Genomic DNA, 14,885 nt, shown 5'->3' on the forward strand with positions numbered 1-14,885 from the left:
AATTACATTATTTTAACAGGATATTAGAAAATACTTCCCACCTTGTATCCACAGCAGTATGAAAGGAATATGTGAAAAATTGTTATCAATGTCTGCAAACAATAAGCTTAGCTAGTACAAGTGTTATTACTATCTGAGGTAATATCAGTCTGTCTTGGTTTGAAAGACAGGTGTCTGCTAAGGAAGGCAGAAGCCTCTCTTGGAATGGCAGATGCAACCCCCTTCCCTCCGAGTTATTATAATTTTGAAATCAAGGGCTTTTAGGCAAAGATATGGGAAAATAGGAATTACAGTTCTTTACTATTATATATCTATATGTGTATAACCAGTCAAGCAAACAACAATAACTATGGCAGTGACAGCAAACAATCACAAACCCAGTGCCAGCCTTCTCGGCTGTCGGGCCCTTTCCCCTCGGGTGCAGTTCCGCTCGCAGCCGGCAGGGGCGGTGGCGGCTCCCGGTGAGCAGGGCAGGTGCGATGGTTCCCCCGCGGCTGCAGGGGGCGCTCCGGAGCGAGCTCGGGGAGCACGCGGCACCGGTGCCCTGGGATCCCGGGAAGGGATGGGACAAAGGCTTCACAAACCCCTGGGCAGCCGATCCCGGTGTCCGGCCGGACCCTCGGGAACAGCAGGCTGGAACGGCAGGGATGAGCACAAATCCCGGATGGCAGACGAGGTGTATCCAAACGGAGAACACCCCCCGGGGCTCGGGGCAGGCAGGGCGAGCAGGGCTACAACGTAGTGGAGGCTCGAAGCAGCAGCGGGGCAGGGCAGCCACAGCCCGGCTCCTAGCGGGGCAGGGAAGGCGGCTTTGGGATCCTGGGGCTGCTCCAGCAGAAAGAAAAACGGCCGAAGAAGAAGCAGCTTCCCTCTCTCCCCGAACGCCGAACGCCGAGACAGACTGACCACACACCCCAGGTGAAACAAAAAGAGCAGCCAGGTCTTGTGTTCTTCTTAAGCACCTGACCATTTGTTCCCCTAGCAATAGTATGGGGAAAAATTCCTTTAACAGAAAAAAACTAGGAGAACTTCTAAAACCCCAACACAGTCTTATATATTTATCCTTAAAATAAGGAAACAATCCTAGTCTCAGTTTATAAACGTGGAAAGCTAGTGCAGAGATATGTAGTGGCCATCCTAATTCCACAGAGAAAGAATGTGGAAAAGAAGGGAACAAAGCCTGATCTCTGAACTCAATCCATATTGGAATCTCTCTTCTCAGAAAGAATAAAAACCTATTCTTGCCATGTAATTACTAGGATGTAAGCTGGATTTTAAAAGCCCTCAATCAATAGCAGGATTTCTCATTTGATTTCCTACCTCATCATAGGTATAAAGTGCCTTGGACTTCTCATGATCAAACTTGATGTTCAAAATGAGTAACTAAATTTTAAGTTTTCTCCAATGCAAGACCCTTCATGTTCTCATAAGATTAAAAAAAAAACCACTTTTCCAGTTTAAATATCTAAGATCTAACAGGACAAAAAGTCTCAGGCTGGAGCAGGTCATCTGAATCAACCTGGGTACTATGAAGTCCTCCAAATTTGGCAACAGCGAGTGTTAGTAGCAGAAATAAGAGAGTATTTCATGGGCAAATGCAACAAGTGTCTTGTGATTCAGTAACAAAGATACATGGTCCCTGGCAGAGCAATCTCATGGAAACTGATGTGTTAGGAGTAGGTAATGATTGACTTGCTATTTACAGAGGGCTTCATTAGGCCTTTCCTGCTGTCATTACAAACAGTGGCAGCTTTCCCATGTTATAATTACATATTTCTAGATGTAGTTTGAGAAATTCACAAGAACCTGCAAATAAAACCAGAACCACAGTTAATTACCACAATGTTTTATTATTAACACTAATGTATGTAACATTCCAATATAAATTTTTCTTTTATGAAGGTGTTACATGTTCCCTACAACATTTTCAAAAGAAAGTGGCACGGGAAGCACCTTCACAACATTACTGTGTTACTGTTATTAACTTAAGGTGGACATGGTGAAATCTATTAATGGACGTCTCCAAGTACAAAGTTAAGTATGTAACAGATAGAACCAAGGTGGTTCATCCTAAAACCTCAGTGATACTTGGTAGATTTTTAGTTAGAGCTATCCTATATTCACAGCAGTTGCATTGAGAACAGTCTGAACTCTGAGCTGCAAACAGGCTGTCCTATGTTTTTCAAAGTCTTTTTTAAATCAGTGCTGAGTTTACAATAATATGATTATGTTTTCAACCAGGAAATTATATGTTTTCAGTACTAAGGTGGCATTTTTCTTCTTCGAGTTTTCATGTTTATTGTTAGTATGAAAATTGCAATCTTTTAACTCCATTATATATTAAATTTGAGATTTCTAAACTGAATATAAAAACAGAACTAGAGAGAGAATAAATGAGAATTAAAAGGAGCCTGGAGGACAGTAGCAAGGATGTGCAAGCTTTCTGTAATATATCAAACAAAAAAAGGAGGTAAAATCGTATACTGAGTTGGAAGGCACCCATCAGGATTATCAAGTCCAACTCAAAAAAATAGGAATGAGGAATAACTGGAAATTAGTAACTCACAAGTGGCTAAAATAATAAATTCCTTTGTTTTCACTGAGGTTCATTCTAATGAGAGTAATGTAGGGTTTGACTGCAGTGTGAGAAGAGCCACAATAGAAAGTTAGTGCCCTGCCAGCAAGTTTTTTTCCTTTGGTACCTGCTGGATTTGCTGTGTGTCTGAGGGACTGTGCATCCCACCCTGCCCGGGGGCACAGCTTCCTCATGCCTGAATCCAGGGCTCCCTCACCAGCCACGAGGCTCGAACAGCTGATCCTAGCCCACAGACTGCCTGAGTGTCTCAGCCTGCCCCGCTGCAGCACATGGGCCTCCTTCCCAGTCCTGGTGTCATACGCGAAGTGCAGTGAGTCCCGCTGCCCACTGCCCTCCAGCCATCAGCACTTGACTTGGTGAGGAGCTGTCACACAAGATGCTGTCAGAGCAAGGTGGGGAGGGGTATGCAGTGCCCGCATCAGTTCCATGGACTCTCCCTGTCCATGGGAGTCCCAACACAGCTTCAGGCTCAGTTTCATGTATTTCAGTATTTCATGTATAGGCACTGAAAGTTCCTAAGGCGGCAATGTATGTACAGCAGAAGCTGTGACTTTATCTTTTCGTTATGCCTTCACACCTCCCATAAAACTGCAACTAAAAGAGAAGAATCCAGCTGACAAGGGAGCTGTCTCTTCTCTGCTTCTTCCTCTTCCTTCTGAGAGCCGGCAAAGATGAATGAGCTGATTCTGCCATGGGAGAGGCAGTTGTCAGGGCTTGCTTTATGGGGGCGCTTCTGGAGGCCTGTAACTTACCTGAGACAACTCAAATACGCTGTCCTTCAATCTTGGTGTTTTCCATTACCTCCCTCATTAGACACAGCAGAAGACCATCTATGTAGTATCCAATAAAACCAGGATATCAAGCACTATTTCAGAGTCATGTTTGCAATACAAATAACTGACAGAAACTCACAGAAGACAGAAAATTGAGACCAACTGTAAATATTAACCAATATTAACCACCAATATTTAAAATTAAATCCTGTGGAAATTGCAGTATTAAAAGCTTGGGCAGATATGGACAGATTCAACTTCCAAAAATCATAGCTGCAGTTAAAAAGAAATAATCTAATACACTGTAACACCTCTAGAGACCAAGTACAATAAAGTTAGCAAGTAGGAGTATTTGTTCCATTTTAGCAATGGAAAATATGTGGAGCCACTTACTTTAGGGGCAAGTAAGACAGGGGATGGCAGTGACAGAAATATTTCTTCTTGGCTTGGTGTAGTGTCACTGCACTGTTATTCAGTTTTTAGAACTCCATACGGTGGTGCTGAGAAAAATAAGATAAATTAATGCATTGTTGGATTTCTCACACTTTTCACTTTCTTCAAGCACTATGCCCTTAGCATAGAAATTCAAGTGGGACCAGGGAGCAGTCTGGAGAGAACTGGAGAGGTCTGCCGCCGTAGAGCAGGGTAGAAGTGAGAACTAGGCTATTGCTCTAGGAGCACTTGGTACTCTTTGAGTGGAGGGCTGTAGTAGTACCATTCATGTATTTTTTATTTGAAATGCACCCAGAAAATGCCATGTTTCTGGTGCTGTTCACTTGAACAGTCCTAGTATGGAAGTCCTGTCATGCAACATGGGCTGAGGTTTCAGAGCTGGAACTTGAACCATCCAGTGTTTGGAGCATCCATAACACTTGTCTTCTGTCTCATCATGCTTACAGCTATTCAAGTATACATGCTCTCTACACTCACATTATGTTCTAGCACAAACTGAGCAGCTATTTGTCAAAGTGAACTGCAATCCATGGTATAAGAATGTAGTGGATTTATATGAGGGTTCTGAAAAGCAAGGATTCATATTCTGCAGTGATTCAAAGGCAGTTGTAAACCAATCCAAATACACTAAATCTATGCAAACAGGCTATATACAAGTTACTTACAGGTGCTCAAGAAGCATAAGAAGCCATGGAAGGAAATAATACATAAAGAAATACACTGGTAACATTGCAGTAGTGCTGCAATGATTCTGCAAGTCATTGAGATATTGTATAAGGCACATTTTGGAGAGAAGAAAAAACGCAGTAAAGAAGTCAGAGAACCTTTAACCGGTCCGTGAATTTTGGACTTTTAAAGTTTTCAAGATTATCTGTTGTCATGAGGGCTCGAGTCTTCCTTGATGAAGAGAACTCAGATGACTGCATGCGAGACTCAATGCGGTAAGGGGAAATTCTAGGCACCAGAGGACTCCCAGAAAATCCCAGACGTGCCCGGGGCTCCATCAGTGAGCGGGCGCCGCGCTGGCCCCGCGGACGGCACCCCGGCGAAGGGGGGAGCCTGGCGGGCCGAGGGGGAGCTTCAGGTGGCCGTGGCAAAGTACGAAAGGTGTCAGCAAGGCTTTAGAAAGCCCGAGAGACACCAGGGGAAGGGCGGGATGACCGGGTCCGGCCGTCACCGCCGCCCCCGCGGGGAGCAGAGGCGGCTGCGCGGGCCTTTCCCGCACATTCGGGCAGGGGCGACCGATGCGGTGAGGCTGCCGCTCCGGTCCGTCACCGCCCCGGCTGCGATGCTCCGGGGCGGGATCGACGCTTCGCCACTCCCCGCAGCCGCCCGGGTGGCCCCGCGGGAAGACACCGGCTGCCGCCCCGGGGCTCCTGGGCCCCTCCGCCCAACGCCTCTCGTCCCCACCCGGGCTCCCCCGGCCCTGGCCGCTGCCCCCACCCCCTCGGCCACCGCCTTCCCCTCCCCTTCCCCTCCCGGTCCCTCCTCCCCGCCGGCGCCGGCCGTGCCCGCCTCGGCTGAGGGGTGGCTGCCGCTGCCGCTGTCGCTGCTGCTGCCGCTGCCGGCGGCGGCTCCGGGAAGATGTCCGAGCGCGGCGGCTTCTACCGGCAGGAGCTGAACAAGACGGTGTGGGAGGTGCCCCAGCGCTACCAGAACCTCACCCCCGTCGGCTCCGGTGCCTACGGTTCCGTCTGGTAGGTGAGGGGCGGCGGCAGAGGGGCCGGGAGCCGGCAGGTGCAGCCGGCGGGCGGCGAGGACGGACAATACTGGGCAGGCGGGAGCCCCCGCGCCGCGGCGGGGGTCGTGTGCTGGGAGCAGGGGGGCCCGGCGGCGGCAGCGGGGCGGGGGCGTGTCCGCCGGGCACCGGTGTGAGCGGCACCGGAGCTCCCGCCCCGCTGCCCCGGCCGCCGGCCCCGCGGGGCCGGGCATTCCGCGCCGTCACCCGGGTAACCGCGCCCGCCGCCGCCCCGGGGCAGCCGCTGCCCGCCCTCCCGCCGCTGCCCCGCGGGCCGCCCCCCGGGCTCCGGAGTGCCGCCGAGCCGCTCCCCGCGGCCGCCAGCACCGAGTGACCGCCCGCCGCGGGGCCGCTGTCGGCTGGGCTGCTCCCGCCGGAGGGAGAATTGCCCCGAAGCCGAGAATCCTGCACAGTCATGGCGGTTCCGAGCGGGGAGGACGGGCAGGCGGCGGCAGGGCTGGGGCAGGGCTGTCGGAGCGGGGCCCGCTGCCGGCCCGGAGGGCTCCCCGGCGGCCGCGGCCCTTCCAGGCGGGGGATATAGCGGGACATCCCGCGAGGCCCCGGGGCATCCGCGGCGGGGGGAGAGCTCTGTCCGCCGAGACAATGGGAGCAGCCCCGGGAGCGGGGCAGCCAGAGGGAGGAGACGGGGATTCACCCGGTGCTTTCGGGGGGGATCACAAATTAGGAGAGATTGCCGCCCAAAGGCTTCGGCGTCTTAAGGTTGTTGAAGGGCTTGCCACATGTTGTCATAAAACGTTTCTCTCTCTTTGATAATTCCTACGTCATGTTGGCACTCTCGGGAACTCCCAGTGCAGGTTGGGCTGTTACTTCAGTATTTGATGTACGCTTTACTACGCTTATAAAAGCTTTGAATCAATTTTTGGAGATAATAGTGGCGTTTAAGGGGTTTTTGAGAAAGATCGTGTTTCTTTTGTAAGCTGGGTAAGTGGAATTATGTGAAACAATTCATAATGGGCCTTTAAATACAAGTACTACTTTAAATAAAAGTATTAAAAAAAATTCTTTAGAACTTTACTTTTTGCCATGCTCTAAACTCATGCAGTAGTTCTCACTTTTTCTCTCTTCACAGTCAGATACCAGAGAACATTTATGGAGTTTTGTATTAGTTGCTTCATTGTCTAGCTCTGTGAAATGTCCAAGTTTACACATAAGCTAGGAATATGCATTTAAGAAAACCTCCAACACTCAGCAGAAACACTTAGGACTGCTGTGAAGTATCTTTGAATTTTTCTCTTTTTTTATTATTTCTAATTTATGCTTGCACCAGGGAGGTCTAGGCAAATACCATGTGAGTGTTGATACCTTCCGTTGTAGTTAAGCGTGTGATCATCTGCTGGGAATAGTTCCGCAAGGACCTAATTTATTTATACTATAAAAATCTTAGTTTGTGAAATAAAAGAGGAGAAAGTAAACTAAGAGCTGGATGGATATACAGTAGCAGAGTAACTACTTTTGTGTTCCAGTTGAAACTGCATTTCTGGTTATTTTCCCTATTTATGCTGACATAGTTTTGAGGGAAAGACCTACTTTACTGAATTTTGTAATGAGATGTCAAGACTTCTGAGAAATTGCAAAGGAAGTGAAAACATGTCGTGGTTCACTTGCAGCACAGCTGGTGCTTTGGGTTTTGAAACTGTCTGCACAGCCAAGGAAATCCTAGTAATTTTTATCAGTTGCAAAGCCTAGGAACTGAGATGTAAAATGGAGACTGGAAGATGCTATGAGAAAGGTTGACTCTAAAATAGACATTTATAAATAGAATATAGCAATAAAATATTGCTCTATATTAATAGCCTTGTTAGCATCAATGAACCATAAACCCAAACAGAAGCTTGAATGTGAGGAAAAGGTATACATCTTTCTGAGAAAAGCCATCTATTTTTAGTGTCTATTGAAATTGATTTTTTTTCTGTCTGTGTGCATTTGCTTTACCCAGGAGACCTACGAGATGTAACCATTCCCTTGAGTAATATGCTATATTGCTTCTGTGAATAATTTTACTCCTATTCAGTAAAATATCTAAAAACATATTTAAGTCTTACAGAAACTACTGGAATTAAACAAATTCTTAAGTGCTTTGATGAATAGAAGCCAAGGTCCTGAACTCTAAATGCTGGCTTTGAAATGGGAATAGAGTTGTAACAAATTTTTTCTGCCTCAGTGAAACTGTTCTCCAGGCTTACCCTTTTTTTCTTTTTTTTTATGGTAAATTATTGGCCATAGCCAGTAGACTTGGATAACGGAATTGGTAACTGGTAATAAGAAACATATTGTAAATACTTGCATTTAAGCATCTTTTGCTTGCAGCTCAAAATCAGTAGAACAGTTTGTGTCAGGAGGCTATGTTTTGGCCCAATTTATTGACATTTCGTAAGTCCGGTAGAATTCGTGTTTGTGTTAGTTGCAGGTGCATCAAATATGCTGTGGAGATAGATATTACTGGCTTAAAACAGATTCACTTTTAGAGAGATGTCTGTACCAAGCACAGTGCTTTTTTATTTGGTTTTTTTGTTTAGGTTTTATTTAGATGTGGAATAGGTAGAAAACCCAAATCTTCTCTACCATAAGGAGCTCTCCTGCTTTTCTCACTTTTTTAATGACATATCACAAAGAACATTTGTTTTTGGGAATCCTCCAAATTCAGCTGCACTGCCAAGCAGAGTTGCACTTTAGCATCTATGTGAATCACAGAGAGAACTGTGAGGTCTCTCCCTCAAGTAGTTAATCCTTGCAGTACTTTTTGTGTTACTCTTATACTTTAGCTCTGTGCAAGGCTTTCTTTTATGTGAACTTTCTCCTGTGGCCATTCAAGCTCACGTATGTGCTGTCATTTGCCACTGTCAGATCTGATTTTTTAAGTTTAGGAAAAAAAATTAAAAGCCCTGGGGAAGGGGTGGGGGGGAGTAGTTTAGTTGCAAGTAAAATTATCATTGGTATCTTCAACAGTACATTTTGATTAATTTCTCTTTTTTCTAGGGGTTGTTTTTTATTAGCAAGTATCAAATTTACATGCACAACTGGTTTGGTCTGGAGTTGTTTTCTTTTTGTGCTATAGCTTTGCCTATCAAGGTGAGGGGGTTTTTTTATTATTAGACAATTATTTTAACTCTTTCTCAAGCTAAAACTTGGTTAAATTTAAAGTTTTCTTGAAAACATGCATTTTTAGTGTCCAGCCTTTAAAGTTGCTTTACCTCTCGCAGAAGTCAAGAGCTCTTAAGGTACCAGGCACTAGACCTTCTAACTGAGAGTTTTACAGCATTTAAGTTAAATTAAGCCATTTAGATGGGGAGCAAGATAGTTTACTTTCACAATGTACAGTGTTCTTAATCTACAACCCTTTCTTTTCAGTTCTAGGGGAAAGAGACTATGTCTCAGGTCAAACTGAATTTTAAATTCTTGTTCCTTATGACTCTGCTTTTTAATATAAGAATTCTGGTTGCGTTTGAGTCTTCCAGCTGTCCCAGTGATATTGCTTATAAACGGGGCATTTAGCCTGGAGCATCTGTGCTTTCCAGCTGTGTTGCACTGGTAGTTCCACTGTGGTTTGGTACCTGACCACCTTTTACTCTAGGAGGTGGTGTTGCTACCTGCTTGAGAAAGAGCTTCCTCTTTTTAAAAAGCTTCTTATTATACCACAAATTATGTAACGTATAGATTTTGGTTTCCTGTTCTTTGAAGTTTTTTTAAAGCCTGTATGCCTCTTTTTATGCCAGCTTTTGTAAACTGTCTTCTAACCTATTTAGTCCTATTTTTGCCTGGGAGGGATTGATGGCATTCTGCAGCGTGCTATCTCTGATCTCTCCAACAGGTTGTTTCCCATTAGCATATTGCAGGATCTGTGTTCTGCCTTCTTTGGAAAGAACAGACCTTGCAAGGTGAACCAAACTGAGTTCAGTTTCTTCCCAACCATAAACTCCTGCACTGTTTCCTCAGAGTCTGTTGGCATCAATAGTACTTACATTCCATCTCTTTTTGATTTTAAGACTATGCAATGCCTAACACCAATTCAGGTGACCTAACGTATTTTTAAGAAGAGGCCTGTTAAGTCAGAGTGTAATGACACAGGCCTCAGTTCAAAAAAAGCAGGAAAGCAAAGCCTCCCTTAAGTCATTTACAACACTTCAGCATCCCTCTATCCTGTTGACTTTAAGCGCGTGAGCACGTGCTTAAGATTTATTAAGTTTTTGTTCTGGCTAATTTTGGGTAAAAATTGGGGAAGGTGGAATGGTGTTTAGGCTACAGTTTTGCTTTGAGGAAGTACAAGTGGAAAAATAGAAGCAGAATGCTCTAATCTTGAAGGTTAACCCCTTCTTTCCTGCCATCCATCCCATTCTGTGCTTCTGCTTAGATGGTACAGATGTTTTGAGGGCATTAACTTGCATTACTGGAACATAACACTGCTGATACCATCCTTTTCACATTGAGGAACTCTAAGAAGATGCGAAGACAACTCAGTAGCATGTCAGGGTTTTTAAAAGCTGATATAAATTGACTTTAGCTGACAAAGAGGAAAATTCCTTCATCCAAGATTGTACTTGATGATTTCTGGGGGTTTTTTTTAAGTATCTATTTAGTTAGCTGTAGTGATACTGAGTGTATGATTTACACTGTGAGATCAGGTTACTGGAGCTATGGTGTGTATCACTGTAGCACTACATGCTACTCTATAAACAGTAAATGCTGAGATAAACTTTTAGAGTAGTGGTAACACACAACTGCTGTGTGTAAATACAGCTGGAAACCGAAGATGGTATAGATCTTTACAGGCTAAATGCACAATCCCGGGCATGTGTAGATTTTAGTGGACTCCCTTTGGATTTCTTTCTGATTAAGTCTTTTGTTCCCAAGGCAAATACAGAGGCTGAACTTCATCTTACAAATGGTTATATTTATTGCAAACTTTTCACACAACGTTGTTAAAATACTGCTGTCCAAGATCTGCTAGGAGTTGTCTATTTTTGGTATGCATCATTCAGAAGGAAAGTGTTGAAGCCTTTCATTAGTTTTGCGGATATTTACAATGGGCCCCTCTAAGTGTATTCAAACGCTTGCTTGAAAGCTGAGATGAAGGTTGATATGAGAGTCCAGTCAGAGACAGGACACATTTAAGTCAGTATATGTAATAACAATACTTACAAAAAAGGCCTTGAAGGTAAGGTTGCAACAGAGAGGAGAACTAAATAAAAGGAGTTGCATGGTCAATGTTACCAATTAGAAGGAAGATCTTTGCAGTAGTATTGCTGGAGTGAATGGATGAAAATAATCAAAGCAACAAAAAAAGGTTGCAGAGTGAAAAAGACCCTCAGAGGAACATAAAGAAATAGCCATTAGAAATGAGGACACAGTGGGATTTGCAGCTACAAAGCCAAGGAAGGTCAAGAATTTAGCAATTTTTGTGAAAGATGCATGAAGGAAGACAGAAGGGTGTTTCTGAGCAGTGGCTGGGGAGACATCACTGGAGAGTTTGTTGAGAGTGGTTTTGTGGAGTACTAGGGTGGAACGCAGATTGTCATTCCTTTGTCTGGTTTCATCCTGACTATTTTCCAGCTGTTGGAACAGTGTAGTTAACTGACTTGGGAAAGGAAAGGGAAGTGGTAATTAGTGGCATCAAGGTCCCTATTTTAAATGAGAATGTCTAAGAACACTTTTAATGAAGGAGATGTTTGTGGAGAAGGATGAGAAAGGCTGAAAATTGCTGTGGCAGAGATGTCTATGTAGGGTGCTGTCACTAAGCCTGTGGTGTAGTTTGAGAGCAGATGACACCTGAGTGTGTCTGAGGAGGGTGATAGGAAAGGTAAAGAAAAGACAAGGTTAAGAAGTGGGGAAGACCACTTTGTATTATGCAGGTTTTCTTTCACAGGGAATTAATGAGATCTTTTTTAGAGAAAGGGGAGGCATGGGATGGAAGAGAGATGAAAGTCATGAGGTGAGCCATTTGTGGCAGAAAGGCAGCAAAGGTCATGGAATGGCAGCCTTCTGTGTGGCTGTGAGAATACATTAACAGAGGGTATTCTCTGCAGGTCTCCTCCGTCCTTACTTCAGTATTTTTTTTTATGGTCCATACATTCCTGACTACATGAGGCAGCAGTGGCATAGCTGCCTCCTTTCCTGTCCTGCTGTCAGCAATAATTGCAGCTGGGGACACAGTCCCTGTCCCAGACGCCTGAAAGTCTTAGGACCTAGTTGCTCGCTTCAGTACAACTTCACAAGGAGCTGTTTGCAATTTCAGAACCTATTAGTTGGCTTGTATCAAAAATACAGTATCTTAGTTCTGCCCATACAGTCGGGAAGGGAGAGGACATTTCAAAACCCCTACATAACCTGGGAGTAAATTGCTACCATTTCACATTTTGGCTATTGTAGAGCAAGGAAACAGGAAATGTGAAGGAGAAGTGGAGGGAGAAGTAGGAAAAAGAAGGACAAAATATAAGTGAGATTTTGTCTGTATAGGTTTGTTTAATGTTTTGAAAGCACCGATATTTTTCACGTTAAACTTTATATCCACATTAACTGCAGGCACTTCTAGCTGAAGCTTTGAAGCCCACAATGTGTAACTACCTGTCAGTCTTTTTTTTTTTTTTTGAAATGCTGAATGGAACACATTTGCCACTAGCACTGTACTGGCTTAGTGGCAGCTGACTGATATTCTTGTTTGCATACTGACATTGGGCTTAGGCTATCTAAAATACATGATTATTTTAGTATCCGTGAGCTGGTTGCACATGCTGAGGAAGCTAACTACTTATGACCCCAACCTTCTGTATGTTTTTCTCACAGCCATGATTTTAAATGCATCATTCCCACTGATATAAGCTGTGCTGTCTGTAGCTTCACCTAAAAAAGTGTGACTACTCCTCTGTAAAGTTATTTAAATGTTTAAGTCACTGTGGAGGCACAGGAGACAGATCAGAAAATAAAACATGGCTTGTGGATTCAGAGGCTGACTCAGTGATACAGCACTTTTATGATCATGTTACATTGAACAAAAACTGATGATGTATTCACATAAACATGTGGAGAGCAATTATTTTTTAGTATTTTTCAGTGTCTGCTTAAAACCAGAAAACAACATATTTTTATGTCGGTTATAGAGTGATTATGTTGCATATGCAAGAGATATTTTATGTTTAGATTTAGGGGTAAATTAATCTGAGATAATTAACAGTCATTGTACTAAAACCAAAACCACTGATGCTAGTGCCCAGCATGGTGTGCTGGAATAATATCTAAGTGAGGGGATGTTAATTTTTACAGTACAATAACCTGTCATCATCAAGCAAGTGTGTTTTTTTGTCTAATGAGAAGATTAACATGTAGTTTCAGAGCTTCCCATTACTCATCCTCTCACATTTTTTCTTGCTTCCATCTAGTTTTTCTTTATGGTTTCCTTTTGATGCACAAATATGTTGTGATTTGTGTGGTTTAGCAAACAAACCTTACAGCTAGCTCTTAGCAAGTGAAAATCACCAACATGAACTTGCAAAACAGTAACAAAACATTTAGAAAGAAGAAACAAATGAACCATTTCCTGAGTTTACTTACTGCTTAACTTAAAATGGCCGTGGGTAGCTGTTTGCTGTTCTCTTGCTTCACTGCCAATAGCTGATATGGTCCATTTCCTGGTATTGGATGGATGCTGTGTGTGCTTTTTTTCAAGACTACTGCATATCTCAATAAAAAGTAGCTTTTTATTTAAATTTAAAATAAATAAAAATTTGGATTTTAAAAAAGAGGAGCAAGATAGATAAGTCTCAGAAGACAAAGCTCACAAACTAAACTTTGCAAACAAAAACCAAAATCCATGTTATTCCTGTGATGACTTTCTTTCACTTCCATGACATTTATGAGAAGTTTGAAAAAGGGTTTTATTCACTGTAGTTGTAGGAACCCAAATTACATGAAATTACTAGAAAATGTCCCAGGGCAGGGTTCCTGTGGTCCCTCTTTTCTGTCTTGCTTGCCAGTACATGGTGCAGTAAGGGCTGCCTCCGTCAGTGATGAAGTTCTCTGAGTGTTGATCCTTCCTCAGTTCTTTCCCCTCCAATACCTGCTCACACAGACCCTTCTGCTGCTGTTAGTTGTTTTTCTTGACAATTTAGGATCTTACAAATTAAGAGGACATCTGTCCACAAGGAAGTTCATGTCTCCTCCAGTGGAAGGAGTCAGTGGGTACTTGAAAGGGTGTTGAGGTCTGCAGATAAGAACTCAAAACTGTGAACCTGTGTTTCGAGCATGAATTGCATTTTTGGGTTTTTTCTTTCTTTTTTTTTGGTCTTCCTCTTAACAGTTACGTGTAATGGGGAATTTTCACACGTTTTGGATGAATGTGACCCAGTGAAGGAAAGAAACTTGTGCTGCAGTGAAAGAAACAAAAATAGAATCCTGGAACAATATGGAGGAACACCAGACCCAGTGTCACTGTCACATATGCTGTGTACAGCATTCTGTCCAAGTTTTGGTATAGTGTGTCCAGCCAGTCAAACTTCTGATGATGTAAAGGTAACAGCCTCACAAGCTGAGACACTGAATTATATAAAAAAAGAAAATCGGAAAAGTTAGTCTTCTGGTTTTTGCACCTAACCCCTAATCAGTTGCTTAGATTGCATATACCTAATTAAGTTGGCCAGCTATAATGCTTGTGAAAGACTTTGTAGACTATCAAAATCTTGTGGTTATCCAGAGTGATGGGGATGGAATGTTGTCTGACATGGGTACCCTACAGCAGATGGGAATGTTGCTGGAGACACAAGACTGGCTCCACATACAACCAGCTTTGGGTCATGCCTTCATGCTGCATCTGCTACACCTGAGCTGGCTCCAGGAATGAAGAGAACTCATAGACTGAACACTGCATTCAAGATGAACTTTTTCCAGGCACTGCAGATAGTGCTGTGCCCAACTAGTAAGCCCTCTCCAAGCCCAAAGTGTTAGGAATTTCAGGGACTGGCTGTAGTTCAAGCTGATCCCAGGAAGGATTCTTCCTGCATTGGGTACTGGAGTTTACTAAATAGGATACAAGTTGGCTCGATGTGTGGTTTGTAAGATCAGGCTTCTACAAACAGCCTTCCAGCTGTTGAAGCAAATTTGATCCCAAAGACTAAGTAGCCATAGGTGAATAGTGTGCTTCTAGTTCCAAAGTCCCTGAGGGGTCTGAGCAGGCTGCACACATGAATGGCCTGTCTGTCCAGTTTTACTGCTCTGCAACCAAAGAGGATAAACTCCATGGATACTAGGGAAATTACTGTCTGTACAGCCGTAGTTATAAGCATCAGCTTCCAAAATCCATGTCCCATCAAAAGTTAAA

The 14,885-nt window shown here is 43.8% G+C and overlaps 1 protein-coding gene across 2 annotated transcripts in view; it reads left to right on the top strand.

Moving 5' to 3' along the window:
* Nucleotides 1-5,305: 5,305 nt before the first annotated feature.
* Nucleotides 5,306-14,885, top strand: part of MAPK11 (mitogen-activated protein kinase 11) — a 31,822-nt gene continuing 22,242 nt past the window's right edge. The window contains exon 1 of one of the 2 annotated variants that reach the window (XM_048300889.1): nucleotides 5,306-5,519. In XM_048300889.1, the coding sequence (XP_048156846.1) occupies nucleotides 5,407-5,519 (113 nt within the window). In that variant the 5' untranslated portion in view covers nucleotides 5,306-5,406. Of the gene's footprint in view, nucleotides 5,520-13,502; nucleotides 14,081-14,885 lie in introns of those variants that run through there. The other variant, XM_048300890.1, reaches the window with a different exon arrangement.

Source organism: Corvus hawaiiensis, chromosome 4, assembly GCF_020740725.1.
Source record: "Corvus hawaiiensis isolate bCorHaw1 chromosome 4, bCorHaw1.pri.cur, whole genome shotgun sequence".
Classification (NCBI taxonomy): Eukaryota; Metazoa; Chordata; class Aves; order Passeriformes; family Corvidae; genus Corvus; species Corvus hawaiiensis.